General features: G+C 43.1%; 1 protein-coding gene across 1 annotated transcript; it reads left to right on the top strand.

Moving 5' to 3' along the window:
- The first annotated feature begins 2,818 nt into the window (after window positions 1–2,818).
- Window positions 2,819–8,279, top strand: LOC113009970 (uncharacterized). The gene is made up of 2 exons (XM_026148691.1): window positions 2,819–8,034; window positions 8,183–8,279. Exon 1 carries the CDS (start codon window positions 3,121–3,123, stop codon window positions 7,675–7,677), a length of 4,557 nt encoding a protein of 1,518 aa, XP_026004476.1. The 5' UTR covers window positions 2,819–3,120; the 3' UTR covers window positions 7,678–8,034; window positions 8,183–8,279.
- The last annotated feature ends 5,165 nt before the right edge of the window (window positions 8,280–13,444 follow it).

Here is a 13,444-nt window from a genome sequence, read left to right as displayed (position 1 = left end):
GCTGCATCCCTCTGCAAGATATCTCACTATTTTTGACTTTTCTGAGCCTGTCAAGTCCTTCTTCTGACCCATTTCGCCAAAGGAAAGGACGTTGCCTAATAATTATGCACACCTGATATAGGGTGTTGATGTCATTAGACCACACCCCATGTCATTACAGAGTTGCACATCACCTAATATGCTTAATTGGTAGTAGGCTTTCGAGCCTATACAGCTTGGAGTAAGACAACATGCATGAAGAGGATGATGTGGACAAAATACTCATTTGCCTAATAATTCTGCACTCCCTGTATAACACAATTGATGTGTGTTATCTGCTGAATTAATTTGATGTGATTATATACACATGCTGAACGTTGTGTTATCGAAGCACGTTGAGACAGTTGTTGTTGATGCTATACTTAAATAATCTAATAAGCTGAATTGAATAATTTTGGTAAATTAGTTGAATGTGTCAGTTGAAGATACACTAAATGGGCAAACACTGAGCCTTCTTCACATTACACCTACTCGAGCTGCTCGGTCATGCCATTAAGCTCCTGGTGCACAGTTTTTGTGCTGATGTTAATGCCAGAAGATGTTTGGCAGTTATTGAGTTTGGTGAATGTTAGTGATGTTTACACACTATATGCCTCCATATAGCTGGTTTTGTACTGGACCAGCTGAGTTGGGCCAGAGTTGCAGATCAAGTTAGCATGCTGGGTTTTTACACTATGATGGTAGAAGTATAAGTTTGGGGGGATTTTATTCTTTTTAGATTTGAGATTTTATTTACACTGATGCACACTATTGTTATGCCCTGGTGACCACTGAAATAAATAAAGAGTCTTTCCTCACTCATTTAGACTTTGTTCTACAATGACTGACTTCTGGTAAATTCTCTGAATTATGTTATCATGTTATCATCATTTGGGTAGTTATAATTTGAAATATAATGTGAAAAGCTGTGTTTGATGTACCTCATTTGTTGTCAGAGGTCATTTGCGTAGAGAAACTAACCTGAATTTTTAGGCGTTAGACAAAAAAAAGCAATGCGGCTTCTTTTTGTTGTGTTAGTTATCAGAGATTGTTTTACTATCTACAGAGATAGAGAAGAATGTTTGTTCATTATCAGATGAAATGTCAGTGGTTATTTGTTGATGAGGTAAAGATGAAATCACAGAAAATTAATTTACACTTTAGTATAACCTTTTAATAGATTTAGGTGGCTTCACAGCTCATTCTATCAACCACGAAGTGATTGTAAAAACACCCCAAGCAGCTGAGAGAGACAAGAACATTTAGAAAATGTGTTTGGCATGTCATTGAAATACTGACGTGGTAAAACATGTCACAAAAGCGCATTTTACTGCAGCTGTGTAATGCAGCACACGAAAAGTCTCTGTGTTGCCCTTAAGGCGTTTCTCTGAATAAATAGGTTCATAAATTTGAAATAAATAATTCTAAAAAGATTTGCCATTAAAAAATTAATGTGTTGTTAAAATGAATAATTCATGCTTTACATACGTTTTAGTTAAAAGGAAAATATCGCTAAAATGTATTTCCCGTTCTGGCGGGGCACTTCCGGTTCCGGTCGAGCACTTCCGGTTTGGGTCAAGCGCTCGGTTTTGCTGAGAAACAGGCTCATGCTAAAGGCAGTATGGAGATGTAATCAAATGCCATCTACTCCGAATTATCAGGCCGGAACGCCGTAAGTTACTTTATATGACAGTTTGTACAGATAACTTTGGATATTAATGTGTATTTGCTAACATGAATGTTTTAGTGAGAGTAATGCACTTTATTGATGTAAACATGCTTCTGCCTGTTGAGATGGAGTTTATTTTCTGTCATTTCAGTTTTCACCACATGTTCATGGAGACAATTAAACAAGCTGCAACTAAACTCCAGGGTCTTCATTTGTGGTTTAACTCGGTGTCACCAACATCCTCGTTGAAAACACTACAGTGAAAAGGCGGCTACTGGTGATTCATCACGGTCAAAATGGCATCCAGTAACAAGTCTGCACGCAGTTTAAGGACCAGCCGCTCATCTGGATCAGCAGTAAGCGCTGCCCATGCTCGAGCTAAAGCAGAGGCTGCCAAGGTGAGAGCATGCTATGCAACAAAAGAAGCACAGTTGAAGGTTGAAAAAGCTCAAAGCGAACTGGAAAAGGCAAAAATAGATGCAGAATTAGAAGTGTTAACATTACAGAGGGAAGCTGATGCTGCTGTAGCTGAAGCAGAAGTGCTAGAGGAAGCTGAAGCTATACAAGAAGAATCTGAGAGTAGAAAATCTCCATCAGAAAGCGTAAAATTAGAACGTACAAACGAATATGTACGATCTCAAATGGAGACCAAGCTATCTCCCAGTCCACAAAAATTACCAACCACTTCTTGCCCCCAAGCAAGTTCACCCAACACATTTGTAACGTGGCATCCCTCTGAAGAAGGCAATTTAGAGCCACAACCCATCAACTTTGAAACAAGACTTACCAAAGATAATATTGCTGCTCTAAATAAGCCCAGCCAGCTGAAAGGTGAAACAAAACCTAAAGTGGAGAAACAAAATACCTCTCTCAACCCATGCGGCTCACCATTCGTACCTCAGCATAACTATAACACCACGGCCAGCATTTTAAATCCAGCAGAGCCCTTTGCCCAATACATGGCACGTCGAGATTTAATAATCTCAGGCCTTTACCAGTTCGACAATAGGCCAGAGAACTACAGAGCATGGTGCTCTTCATTTACCAGTGCAACAGCTGAAGTCCAACTCACCCCCATTCAAGAGCTAGATCTCATGACAAAGTGGTTAGGGAGAGAGTCACGTGATCAGGTGAAACGCATACGTTCAGTATATGTCAACAACCCCACATTAGCTCTATGCAAAGCATGGGAAAGACTGAATGAATGTTATGCAGCATCAGAAATAATCGAAAGGTCACTTTTCCAACGGTTGGACAGTTTCCCCAAAATAACAGTCAAAGATCATGTCAAGCTTCGTGAACTAGGAGATTTACTGCAAGAGATTCAAGGCGCTAAGGAAGACGGCCATCTGCCTGGTCTACTCTATCTGGACACTTCTCGTGGAATCAGCCCAATCGTAGACAAACTCCCATATGGACTTCAGGAGAGGTGGATGTCACACGGCTCTCAATATAAAGAGAACAACCAAGGCTGTTTCCCACCTTTTGAGTACTTCTGTGAATTCATATGTAAAGAGGCAAAGAAACGCAATGATCCAAGTTTCCAACAGCAAAACTTAAAACCAGAAAAACCTTTTGCAAAAAACTTAAATTCCAGCAAGCCAATTACTGTACACAAAACCTATATTTCTCCCCCTAACAAGGACTTTAACCGGAACTGCCCACTACATAACAAGCCACACCCACTCAAAAGATGCAGAACATTTAGAAATAAAGCACTGGACGAAAGGAAGGCCTTCCTCAAAGAGAAAGGATTGTGCTTCAGATGCTGTTCTTCAGATACTCATCTTGCGAAGGAATGCAAATCTTCAGTAAAGTGTTCTGAATGTGACAGCACAAGTCACGATGCAGCCATGCATCCCGGTCCTCCACCACAGACCAACAAGGCTCCACCTCCGGCACAAGAGAATGGCGGGGAGAGAGAAAACAGTCATGACATGGTTGATGTCACAACAAGCTGCACAGACGTGTGCGGTCCAGGTCAGTGGGGACGTTCATGTTCCAAGATATGTCTCACATGGGTGTACCCTAAAGGTGACAAAGACAGAGCTGTTAAGGCATATGTAATACTAGACGATCAGAGCAATCGTTCTTTAGCCAAGCCTGAGTTCTTCGAACTTTTTGACATTAAAAGTGAACCTTTCTCCTACAATCTTAGAACATGCTCTGGTGTTGTAGAAACATGGGGTAAAATAGCTGAAGGCTTCCATATCGAGTCACTGGATAGGTCAGTGGTGATCCCTCTACCATCGCTCATAGAGTGTCAGGACATCCCTAACAATAGGAATGAAATCCCAACTCCCAGCGCAGTGCTACACCAGCCGCACCTCCGTACCATAGCAAAGTACATCCCAGAGCTAGACCCTAAAGCCGAAATACTCCTGCTACTAGGGAGAGACATTTTACAGGCACACAAGGTCAGGCAGAGAATTAACGGCCCCCATAATGCCCCCTTCGCCCAGCGCCTAGACCTAGGGTGGGTTGTAGTTGGGGAGGTCTGTCTGGGTAATGTCCATAGGCCTACAGTCAGCACCCTGAAGACAGTCGTTCTGGAAAATGGCCGCCCTACAGTTTTCAAACCATGCAGTAGCCTCCTGCAACTCAAAGAAATGCCACACACAAACAGGCCAGGTAAAGCGCCCGAACAAACTCTGGGTCAAACAGTTTTTAACCGGACAGATAACGACAACAAACCAGCTCACTCAATACAGGACACTCTCTTTCTAAAAATGATGGACAATACTATGTACAGAGACGTGGACAACAGTTGGGTCGCCCCACTTCCATTTAAGGAACCCCGCCAGCAATTACCAAACAACAGACAGCAGGCAGCCACGAGGTTCTCCTCCTTAAAACGCACCCTTAATAGGAAACCTGAAATGCGGGAGCATTATGTGGCCTTCATGGAAAAAATCCTCTCCAATGGTCACGCTGAGGTGGCCCCCCCACTGGAAAAGGGAGAAGAGTGTTGGTATCTTCCAACATTTGGAGTCTACCACCCCCAAAAACCCAATCAGATCAGGGTTGTCTTCGATTCTAGCGCCCAGTACTTGGGTGTCTCTCTTAACAGTGTCCTCCTTACTGGCCCTGATTTAAACAACACACTTGTCGGAGTTCTTCTCCGCTTCCGGACAGAAAGTGTTGCAATCATGGCAGATATACAGCAAATGTTTCACTGTTTTATGGTACGCGAAGATCACCGCAACTTCCTCCGTTTTCTGTGGCATAGGGACAACAACCCAAACAACGAAGTTGTCGAGTACCGGATGAAAGTCCACGTGTTTGGCAACTCAACATCCCCCGCTGTTGCCATTTATGGACTACGCAAGGCCATCAGAGCAGGTTCGAAAGACTATGGTGCAGATACAGTAAAGTTCGTGGAGAGGCACTTTTACGTAGATGACGGCTTGATCTCTGTCCCCTCTCCTGCTGAGGCTATAGACTTGCTTCAAAGAACACAAGCCTCACTCGCTGAATCCAACCTACACCTGCATAAGTTCGTTTCCAACTCTCAGGCAGTTATGCAGGCCTTCTGCCCAGAAGATTGTGCTCCTGTCATTAAAAACTTAGATTTAAGTGGTGAAGAGACACAATCCCAGCGAAGCCTTGGACTCATTTGGGAAATAACAAGAGACACATTCACTTACTCAGTGGCCACCTCAAGCAAGCCATTCACTCGCCGTGGCGTATTGTCCTCTGTCAATAGCGTCTTCGATCCCCTGGGCCTATTGGCATCCATTACAATCCAAGGAAGGGCCCTACTCAGAGAGCTTACTTCAGAATGTTCAGATTGGGACGTACCCCTTCCAGAGGACAAACGAAGCAGATGGGAAACATGGAGAAATTCCCTTCAGGATCTAAGAGAACTACATGTTCCCAGAACCTACACATCCACCTCACTAAGTCGAGCAAAGCGAAAGGAACTGTGTTTGTTCTCAGATGCATCTACTAAGGCCATAGGAGCTGTGGCCTACTTAAAGGCAGTTCAAACAGATGGGAAGGTCGAGGTTGGGTTCATAATGGGCAAAGCAAAACTAGCCCCCCTGTCAGAACCTACAATACCAAGACTTGAACTATGTGCAGCCGTCTTGGCAGCAGAAATGGCTGACCTCATCCAAGATGAGTTAGACTTAGACTTTGATGCAGTGCATTTCTATACGGACAGTAAAGTAGTGCTTGGCTACATCTGTAATGAGTCAAAAAGGTTTTACACATACGTTCACAACAGAGTACAGCGCATTCGCCAGTCATCAAAGCCAGAACAGTGGCATTATGTGCGCACAGAGGAAAACCCAGCAGACCATGCGTCTAGGTCACTGTCGGCATTCCAACTAAAAAAGTCCACCTGGTTCACCGGACCACCCTTCATCCACCGTCCTGCCGCAGAGACAACACAACTGAGTGGAAGGTTTGACCTGATTGAACCAGATAAAGACTCAGAAATAAGACCAGAAGTAAAAACTTACGTCACTCACCTCCAAGTACTCATCTGTAAGCGTTTTGAGCACTTTTCTACTTTTCAGTCTTTAGTCAGAGCCATAGCAAATCTTATCCACATTGCAAAGTCCTTCAATGGGACTAATCCAAACAAAAAATGCAAAGGCTGGCACAAATGTCATCTGCCTCAAACTCCAGAGGTGATTGCTCAAGCAAAAACTGTCATCTTCAAAGAGACACAGAAGGCATACTTTGAGAAGGAACTTTCTGCCCTTGATGCTGGCAAGCCAATCTCAAAACAGAGCCCCCTCAAGAAGCTCAGCCCAATGTTACAGGACAGTCTCATTTCTGTTGGAGGCCGACTCAAACATGCAGAAATTGAGAGTGTTGAAAAGAGCCCAGTAATTCTTCCAAAAAACAGTCACATCTCCCTTCTGCTCACTCGCCATTATCACGAGCTAACAAGGCACCAAGGTCGTCATCTGACGGAAGGAGCAATCAGAGCTGCTGGGCTGTGGGTTTTAGGCGGCAAAAAACTAGTCAATTCAGTAATCCACAAATGTTTAACCTGCCGCAAACTACGTGGAAAACAAGAACAGCAACTCATGGCGGACCTACCACCTGAACGCCTAAAAACTTGTCCTCCTTTCACCTACGTCGGCCTTGATGTCTTTGGACCGTGGTCCATAACAACCAGGCGTACCAGGGGCGGAGTAGCTGAAAGTAAGCGGTGGGCCATCATGTTTACCTGCATGAGTTCGAGAGCTGTGCATATTGAGGTAATCGAATCTCTGGACACATCCAGCTGCATAAACGCCCTCCGCCGCTTCTTCGCCCTGAGAGGCCCCGCCAAACAGCTGCTATCTGACCGTGGCACCAATTTTATTAGCACTTCAAAGGAACTTGGAATGGATAAATCACTCCAACAGTGCCTAACTGTCCAAGGCTGCAGTTGGGAGTTTAATCCACCACACGCATCCCACATGGGAGGCTCTTGGGAGCGCATGATCGGAGTCGCCCGCAGAATCCTGGACTCCATGCTACTACAAAATAAGGTTCAACTGACTCACGACGTGTTATGCACACTCATGGCTGAGGTTACAGCCATAATAAATGCAAGGCCGCTCGTCCCAGTATCCTCTGATCCAGAGAACCCCTTCGTCCTATCCCCTTCAATGCTCCTTACGCAGAAATCTTGCCTCCTATCCCCACCTGGAGACTTTTCGGATAAAGACCTCTACAACAAACAATGGAGACGGGTCCAAGCCCTTTCCAACCAGTTCTGGACACGCTGGAGGCGAGAGTATCTACCCACATTGCAGCAAAGGCAGAAATGGACCGGGTCGCGCAGAAACCTCCAAGTTGGTGACCTGGTTCTGCTCAAGGACAAGCAGGTTGCACGAAACAGCTGGCCCATGGCCAGGGTCACTGCCACATTCCCAAGCAAGGACGATCGAGTAAGGAAAATTGAGGTAAAGATATGTACTGAAGGGTGCATAAAGACATTTATGCGACCAGTTACAGAAGTTATCCTCCTCATGCCAAAGGACTGAATGCATAATGTTCGTTTAGCATAGTGGCCTCGAGAGGCCAGGCGGGGAGTGTGTTGCCCTTAAGGCGTTTCTCTGAATAAATAGGTTCATAAATTTGAAATAAATAATTCTAAAAAGATTTGCCATTAAAAAATTAATGTGTTGTTAAAATGAATAATTCATGCTTTACATACGTTTTAGTTAAAAGGAAAATATCGCTAAAATGTATTTCCCGTTCTGGCGGGGCACTTCCGGTTCCGGTCGAGCACTTCCGGTTTGGGTCAAGCGCTCTGTTTTGCTGAGAAACAGGCTCATGCTAAAGGCAGTATGGAGATGTAATCAAATGCCATCTACTCCGAATTATCAGGCCGGAACGCCGTAAGTTACTTTATATGACAGTTTGTACAGATAACTTTGGATATTAATGTGTATTTGCTAACATGAATGTTTTAGTGAGAGTAATGCACTTTATTGATGTAAACATGCTTCTGCCTGTTGAGATGGAGTTTATTTTCTGTCATTTCAGTTTTCACCACATGTTCATGGAGACAATTAAACAAGCTGCAACTAAACTCCAGGGTCTTCATTTGTGGTTTAACTCGGTGTCACCAACATCCTCGTTGAAAACACTATAGTCTCCAATAGATAGGAGGTGTATGCATGTGAGAGAATTCGTGGCCTATCAACCTCTGTTTGAGGCAGTCAGCAGAAAGACGTGTAATTCATGTCTTGAACCTGTGAGAACAAACAGGTGTGACATCAGAAACAACAGCGCCATCCTCACCCAGGCTCAGCTAGCCCTCATCTGCCAGGCAGCCGGCATATAAATCCCATGAAACTGCCTTCTCCTGACATCTATGTGCTGATCAGCTGCAGGATCTATGAGCTTCACACATCAAGAGGGGCCTTCACTAACAGCCAATTCCACCTGGCGAGGGATGCATTTCAAGGGCAGTGGGGCTCTGATGGGAGCTGGCTGTTGAATCAGACTGTCACTCAGGTTCTTTTGTAGTTTTGTAATGGCCTTAATAGCTAACTTAGCTGAGGCATATTTTGTTTTGCTCACTTCAATATATGTTCCTTTAGCTGTTCAGTTGTTGTTCAGCCAATGTTCAGTTTCTTGGTCTCCACGACCTCCTTCCTTCCTATCCAAGGGGGTTCTTTTTCACAGATCTTTTTTTTCTATCAGATAAATACTAGTCAAGTGAGAGTGGAGCAGAGCTACAGCTCCTACACTATTTCCTCTTTTCTTGTAGCACTTAGTAAGTCAGCCCTCGACCGCTTGGAGTGTTTCAGAATGCTGCTGCCAGACTGCACACAAGGTCAAACAAACAGTCTCATATCACCCTCTGTTTATGTCTTTCTCTTTGGCTCCCTGTCGTGTTCAGGACTGCATGGTCAGACTTCTGAGGCTGATCTTCTTTACCATCACTTTTCAGCTCACCCACTGGGGTCAAATACATTATATTAACCACATATTCCACGTACCTACCTAAGGACCTGGGGGTATTGAACGTTTGAGGCTGTAAGACTTTGCCGGCACTCCTAAGTTTCGGCAGGTCTATGTATTCTTTCAAAAACTCTCTGAAGATGTGTGTTTATCACATTACACAAGTGGAAATATGCATGAACTAGTTCTACTTATGTACTGCATTATGCATATTTAAGCTTTAACTTCTGTGTAGAGGTCATTTTAATCAATAGAGCACGAGGTTGTTGGTTAAAAGACAAATGTGCTCTATCTATATACTGTTCAAAGAAAGACACAGAGAAAGTCAAAGTGAAAAGATGATGCGGCAGGCTAGTCCATTTAACTAAAATGTCATTGCAGTGTCTCCTAATGGTACTCAGTAGTTTGCATGGCCTCTGCATGCTTGTAAGCATGCCCTACAGCATCAAGTCATTCTCCTAATGAGATCATGGATGGTGTCATGAGGTATCTACTCCCATATATGGACCAGGGCATCACTGAGCCCCTGGACAATCTGAGCGTCGGATGGACGAAAACATAACGACGTCCCAAAGGTGTTCCGTTGGATTTAGGTCAGGCGACCTGGGTCTCAATGGTATCAATTCCTTTATCCTCAAAGATCTGCCTGCATAATCCTAACACATACGGCCGGGCATTGTCATGAAGGATGCAGACTTCTTCCTGTACCACTGCTTGAAGAAGGTGTCTTCCAGAAACTGGCAGTAGGACTGGGAGTTGAGCTTGACTCCATCCTCAACCCGAAAAGGCCCCACAAGCTCATGTTTGATGATACCAGCCCAAACCAGTACTCCACCTCCACCTTGCTGGCGTCTGAGTCGGACTGGAGCTCTCTGCCCTTTACCAATCCAGCCACGGGCCCATCCATCTGGCCCATCAAGACTCACTCTCATTTCATCAGTCCATAAAACCTTAGAAAAATCAGTCTTGAGATATTTCTTGGCCCAGTCTTGACGTTTCAGCTTGTGTGTCTTGTTCAGTGGTGGTCGTCTTTCAGCCTTTCTTACCTTGGCCATGTCTCTGAGTATTGCACACCTTGTGCTTTTGGGCACTCCAGTGATGTTGCAGCTCTGAAATATGGCCAAACTGGTGGCAAGTGGCATCTTGGCAGCTGCACGCTTGACTTTTCTCAGTTCATGGGCAGTTATTTTGTGCCTTGGTTTTTCCACACGCTTCTTGCGACCCTGTTGACTATTTTCGAATGAAACGCTTGATTGTTCGATGATCATGCTTCAGAAGCTTTGCAATTTTGAGACTGCTGCATCCCTCTGCAAGATATCTCACTATTTTTGACTTTTCTGAGCCTGTCAAGTCCTTCTTTTAACCCATTTTGCCAAAGGATTAGGACGTTGCCTAATAATTATGCACACCTGATATAGGGTGTTGATGTCATTAGACCACACCCCTTCTCATTACAGAGATGCACATCACCTAATATGCTTAATTGGTAGTAGGCTTTCAAGCCTATACAGCTTGGAGTAAGACAACATGCATGAAGAGGTTGATGTGGACAAAATACTCATTTGCCTAATAATTCTGCACTCCCTGTAGGAATGCATAGGAGCTGCTAAGAATAGACCCCCACACTGTGAGGTGTTAATTATCGTATTCTCTGTTAGACTCTTGGCCATGCCCTGAAATCTGTTGCAGTGTATATGTACTGTAAATCTCCACATTTTAAATTCCATTTCGAATTCATTTTTGTGCTTTTAATTCCAAACGGTATTGGATCTTCGACATATGAAAACACCCTGTGACCTTGAGTCTCTTTCCAATTGCGGCCTTCAGTGACTTTTTTGAGAGTAAAAGGACTCCATTAATCTCATGTGTCACCTGTCAGACTCACAGAGGGGAGTTTGTGAAGCAGTCTAGATGAGTAACACACTCTCCTATTCTCTAAAGATGCACATTGACAGTGTAGCTCCAGCTCGTCCTTTCTGTCACAGAAAGGATTTCTGCTCAATACTGGCAGTTATGTTCATGCTAAGCTGCTGGGTCCAACATTTACCTCTGTTGATTTTCTAATTACTCCAAATCCACCTGAACAAAGAGAAGTTTGAGAAGTGTAATGTAAAAAATGTATTGATGACTAAAGCTGTGGCTGGTGTTCCCGAATCAGAGGATAGAGAAATAAAATAAAGCATTCTTGACTGCTTTGTGAAAACATTCAATGACCATTTAAAATAATGATCCAGCTGAATATTTGGGGTATTCTTACACAAAATCTTTACCTCTCTTTGAACAGAAACACCATTACCTGACAGACAAACTGGGAAACATTTTCTTCAGATACCCAGGGCAATTTGGTCAATTCTGCTTTTGTGTATTTTAGTTCAAAGTTGTTCAGGAATTTGCACAACTAAAACAAAAGAAATTAACTGACATTTTCTGGGCCATGAGTTGAAGGGTTTCTACCTGGTGTTGAAACAGAATTTATACTATGAAACTTAGTCTTAATATTGTATTGATTTTTATTTAAATGTTCTTAATATTTGTGTATAACTGGAATAAAAGCTTTGTCCCCATTTCTGTCCAAAACGTAGGTAAATTCTGACTTGATTATAGTTAGCTGTGTCACCATTTTTTGTACAGTATTGGTCATTTTGTTTTGTCTATATGATGCTAGCGACCCTGAAAAGGATAAGCGGAATGGATGGATGGTGTTGGGAAGAAAATATTGCATTAAAGAAGAAGCTTTGCCTGTTTCATTCTATATTTCATTGCCTATCAGCCTTTGAAAACTTTGAAATGACCAGTATGCTTGGAAAATGGCTAAGTTATGAGAGTGCACATACTGGTAGTTATTTCTTTCTGAAAGGAAAGTTATTTCTGACTGAAAGGAGCCCTGGGTGAAAATTCTAATCCTTTGCATCAAATGGAGTCGTGGACCTAAGGTGATTTGGAATATTTCCATGTTGGAAATGCTCATCCATTAACTTGTAAGCCACAAGATTGACCCCCAAAAGAATGAGGAATTACACATCACAGCAGTCCTGGAACCACCTTGAGATGCAGCCCCGGCTGCTTGAGCGTACCTGGGGAAAAGGATATGTTTACGACCATGCCACCAAAATGGATTATGGTCTCAAAATACTGTATCTTCTCATTAACACAGACTAGTAAACACACAGCAAACCTGTAGGCAGGTAGAAGTCTAGGAGGATTGGTTAGTTTCGTAACCTTAATGCAAATTATAATTACAGCACCGTGTGTAGTATAACTGTATTTGATTGGTGGTAAAGACTGCATAGATAACCAATTGAGAGTAGGTAAAATTGTGGGTCATCAGGGGAAAACAACCTTTTACAATCCACTACTGGGTTAATGCACAACACCCAAACATCCTCTCTTTCTTTTACTTGCTGACATTATGTTCACAGCATCAGCTCAAGGCCCCATATTTTCTCTCAAGGCAAAAAAGAAGCATAGACTGACAGCATTGTCCTTTAACAAAATCCACCAAAATATTGTGCAGTCTGGACAAATAATCATCTCCCCATACAGGTGTGATTGCGGTCTTCTGAGCTTTTGCTGCTCTAAGCTGCTGCCAATATTCTGTCTATCAAAACCAGCACATGGGATTCCCTGCAGTTATTGCAGTACACGCCCCTGTGGCTTTGAGTCAAATCTGTAATGCGCTGAAGTGACTGATACATCATTTAGAGTGGAGTGCAGAGAGATTACTTCAGAGTTTCACCTTGTGCCTCTAATTTATTTATAATTTTTTTTGCTTTTACTTTTTACAACCATTCTCAGTTGCCTGAATCTGGCAGTGTGAACAAGCAACTGGTCACAGAGCTGTAAGAAAGTGGTAGTGCTGAGCCTGCACATACTAATAATTACCTAGATAAGGTTACACCATAATTCCAAATGTATTCACTCATCTCATGTTAAGTTAGACTCTTTTTCTCCAATTGATCTTTCTGAGTTAACTTCAATAATTACTTCCTCCAAACCATCAACGTGTCTTTTAGACCCCATTCCTACAAAACTGCTCAAAGAAGTCCTGCCATTAATTAATTCTTCGATCTTAAATATGATCAACCTATCTCTAATAATCGGCTATGTACCACAGGCCTTCAAGCTGGCTGTAGTTAAACCTTTACTCAAAAAGCCATCTCTAGACCCAGCTGTCTTAGCTAATTATAGGCCAATCTCCAACCTTCCTTTCATATCAAAAATCCTTGAAAGAGTAGTTGTCAAACAGCTAACAGATCATCTGCAGAGGAATGGTTTATTTGAAGAGTTTCAGTCAGGTTTCAGAGCTCAGCACAGCACAGAAACAGCTTTAGTGAAGGT

Source organism: Astatotilapia calliptera, chromosome 18, assembly GCF_900246225.1.
Source record: "Astatotilapia calliptera chromosome 18, fAstCal1.2, whole genome shotgun sequence".
Lineage (NCBI taxonomy): Eukaryota > Metazoa > Chordata > Actinopteri > Cichliformes > Cichlidae > Astatotilapia > Astatotilapia calliptera.
Note: the sequence above shows the minus strand (reverse complement) of the source record. Positions and strands in the feature narration are given on the sequence as shown.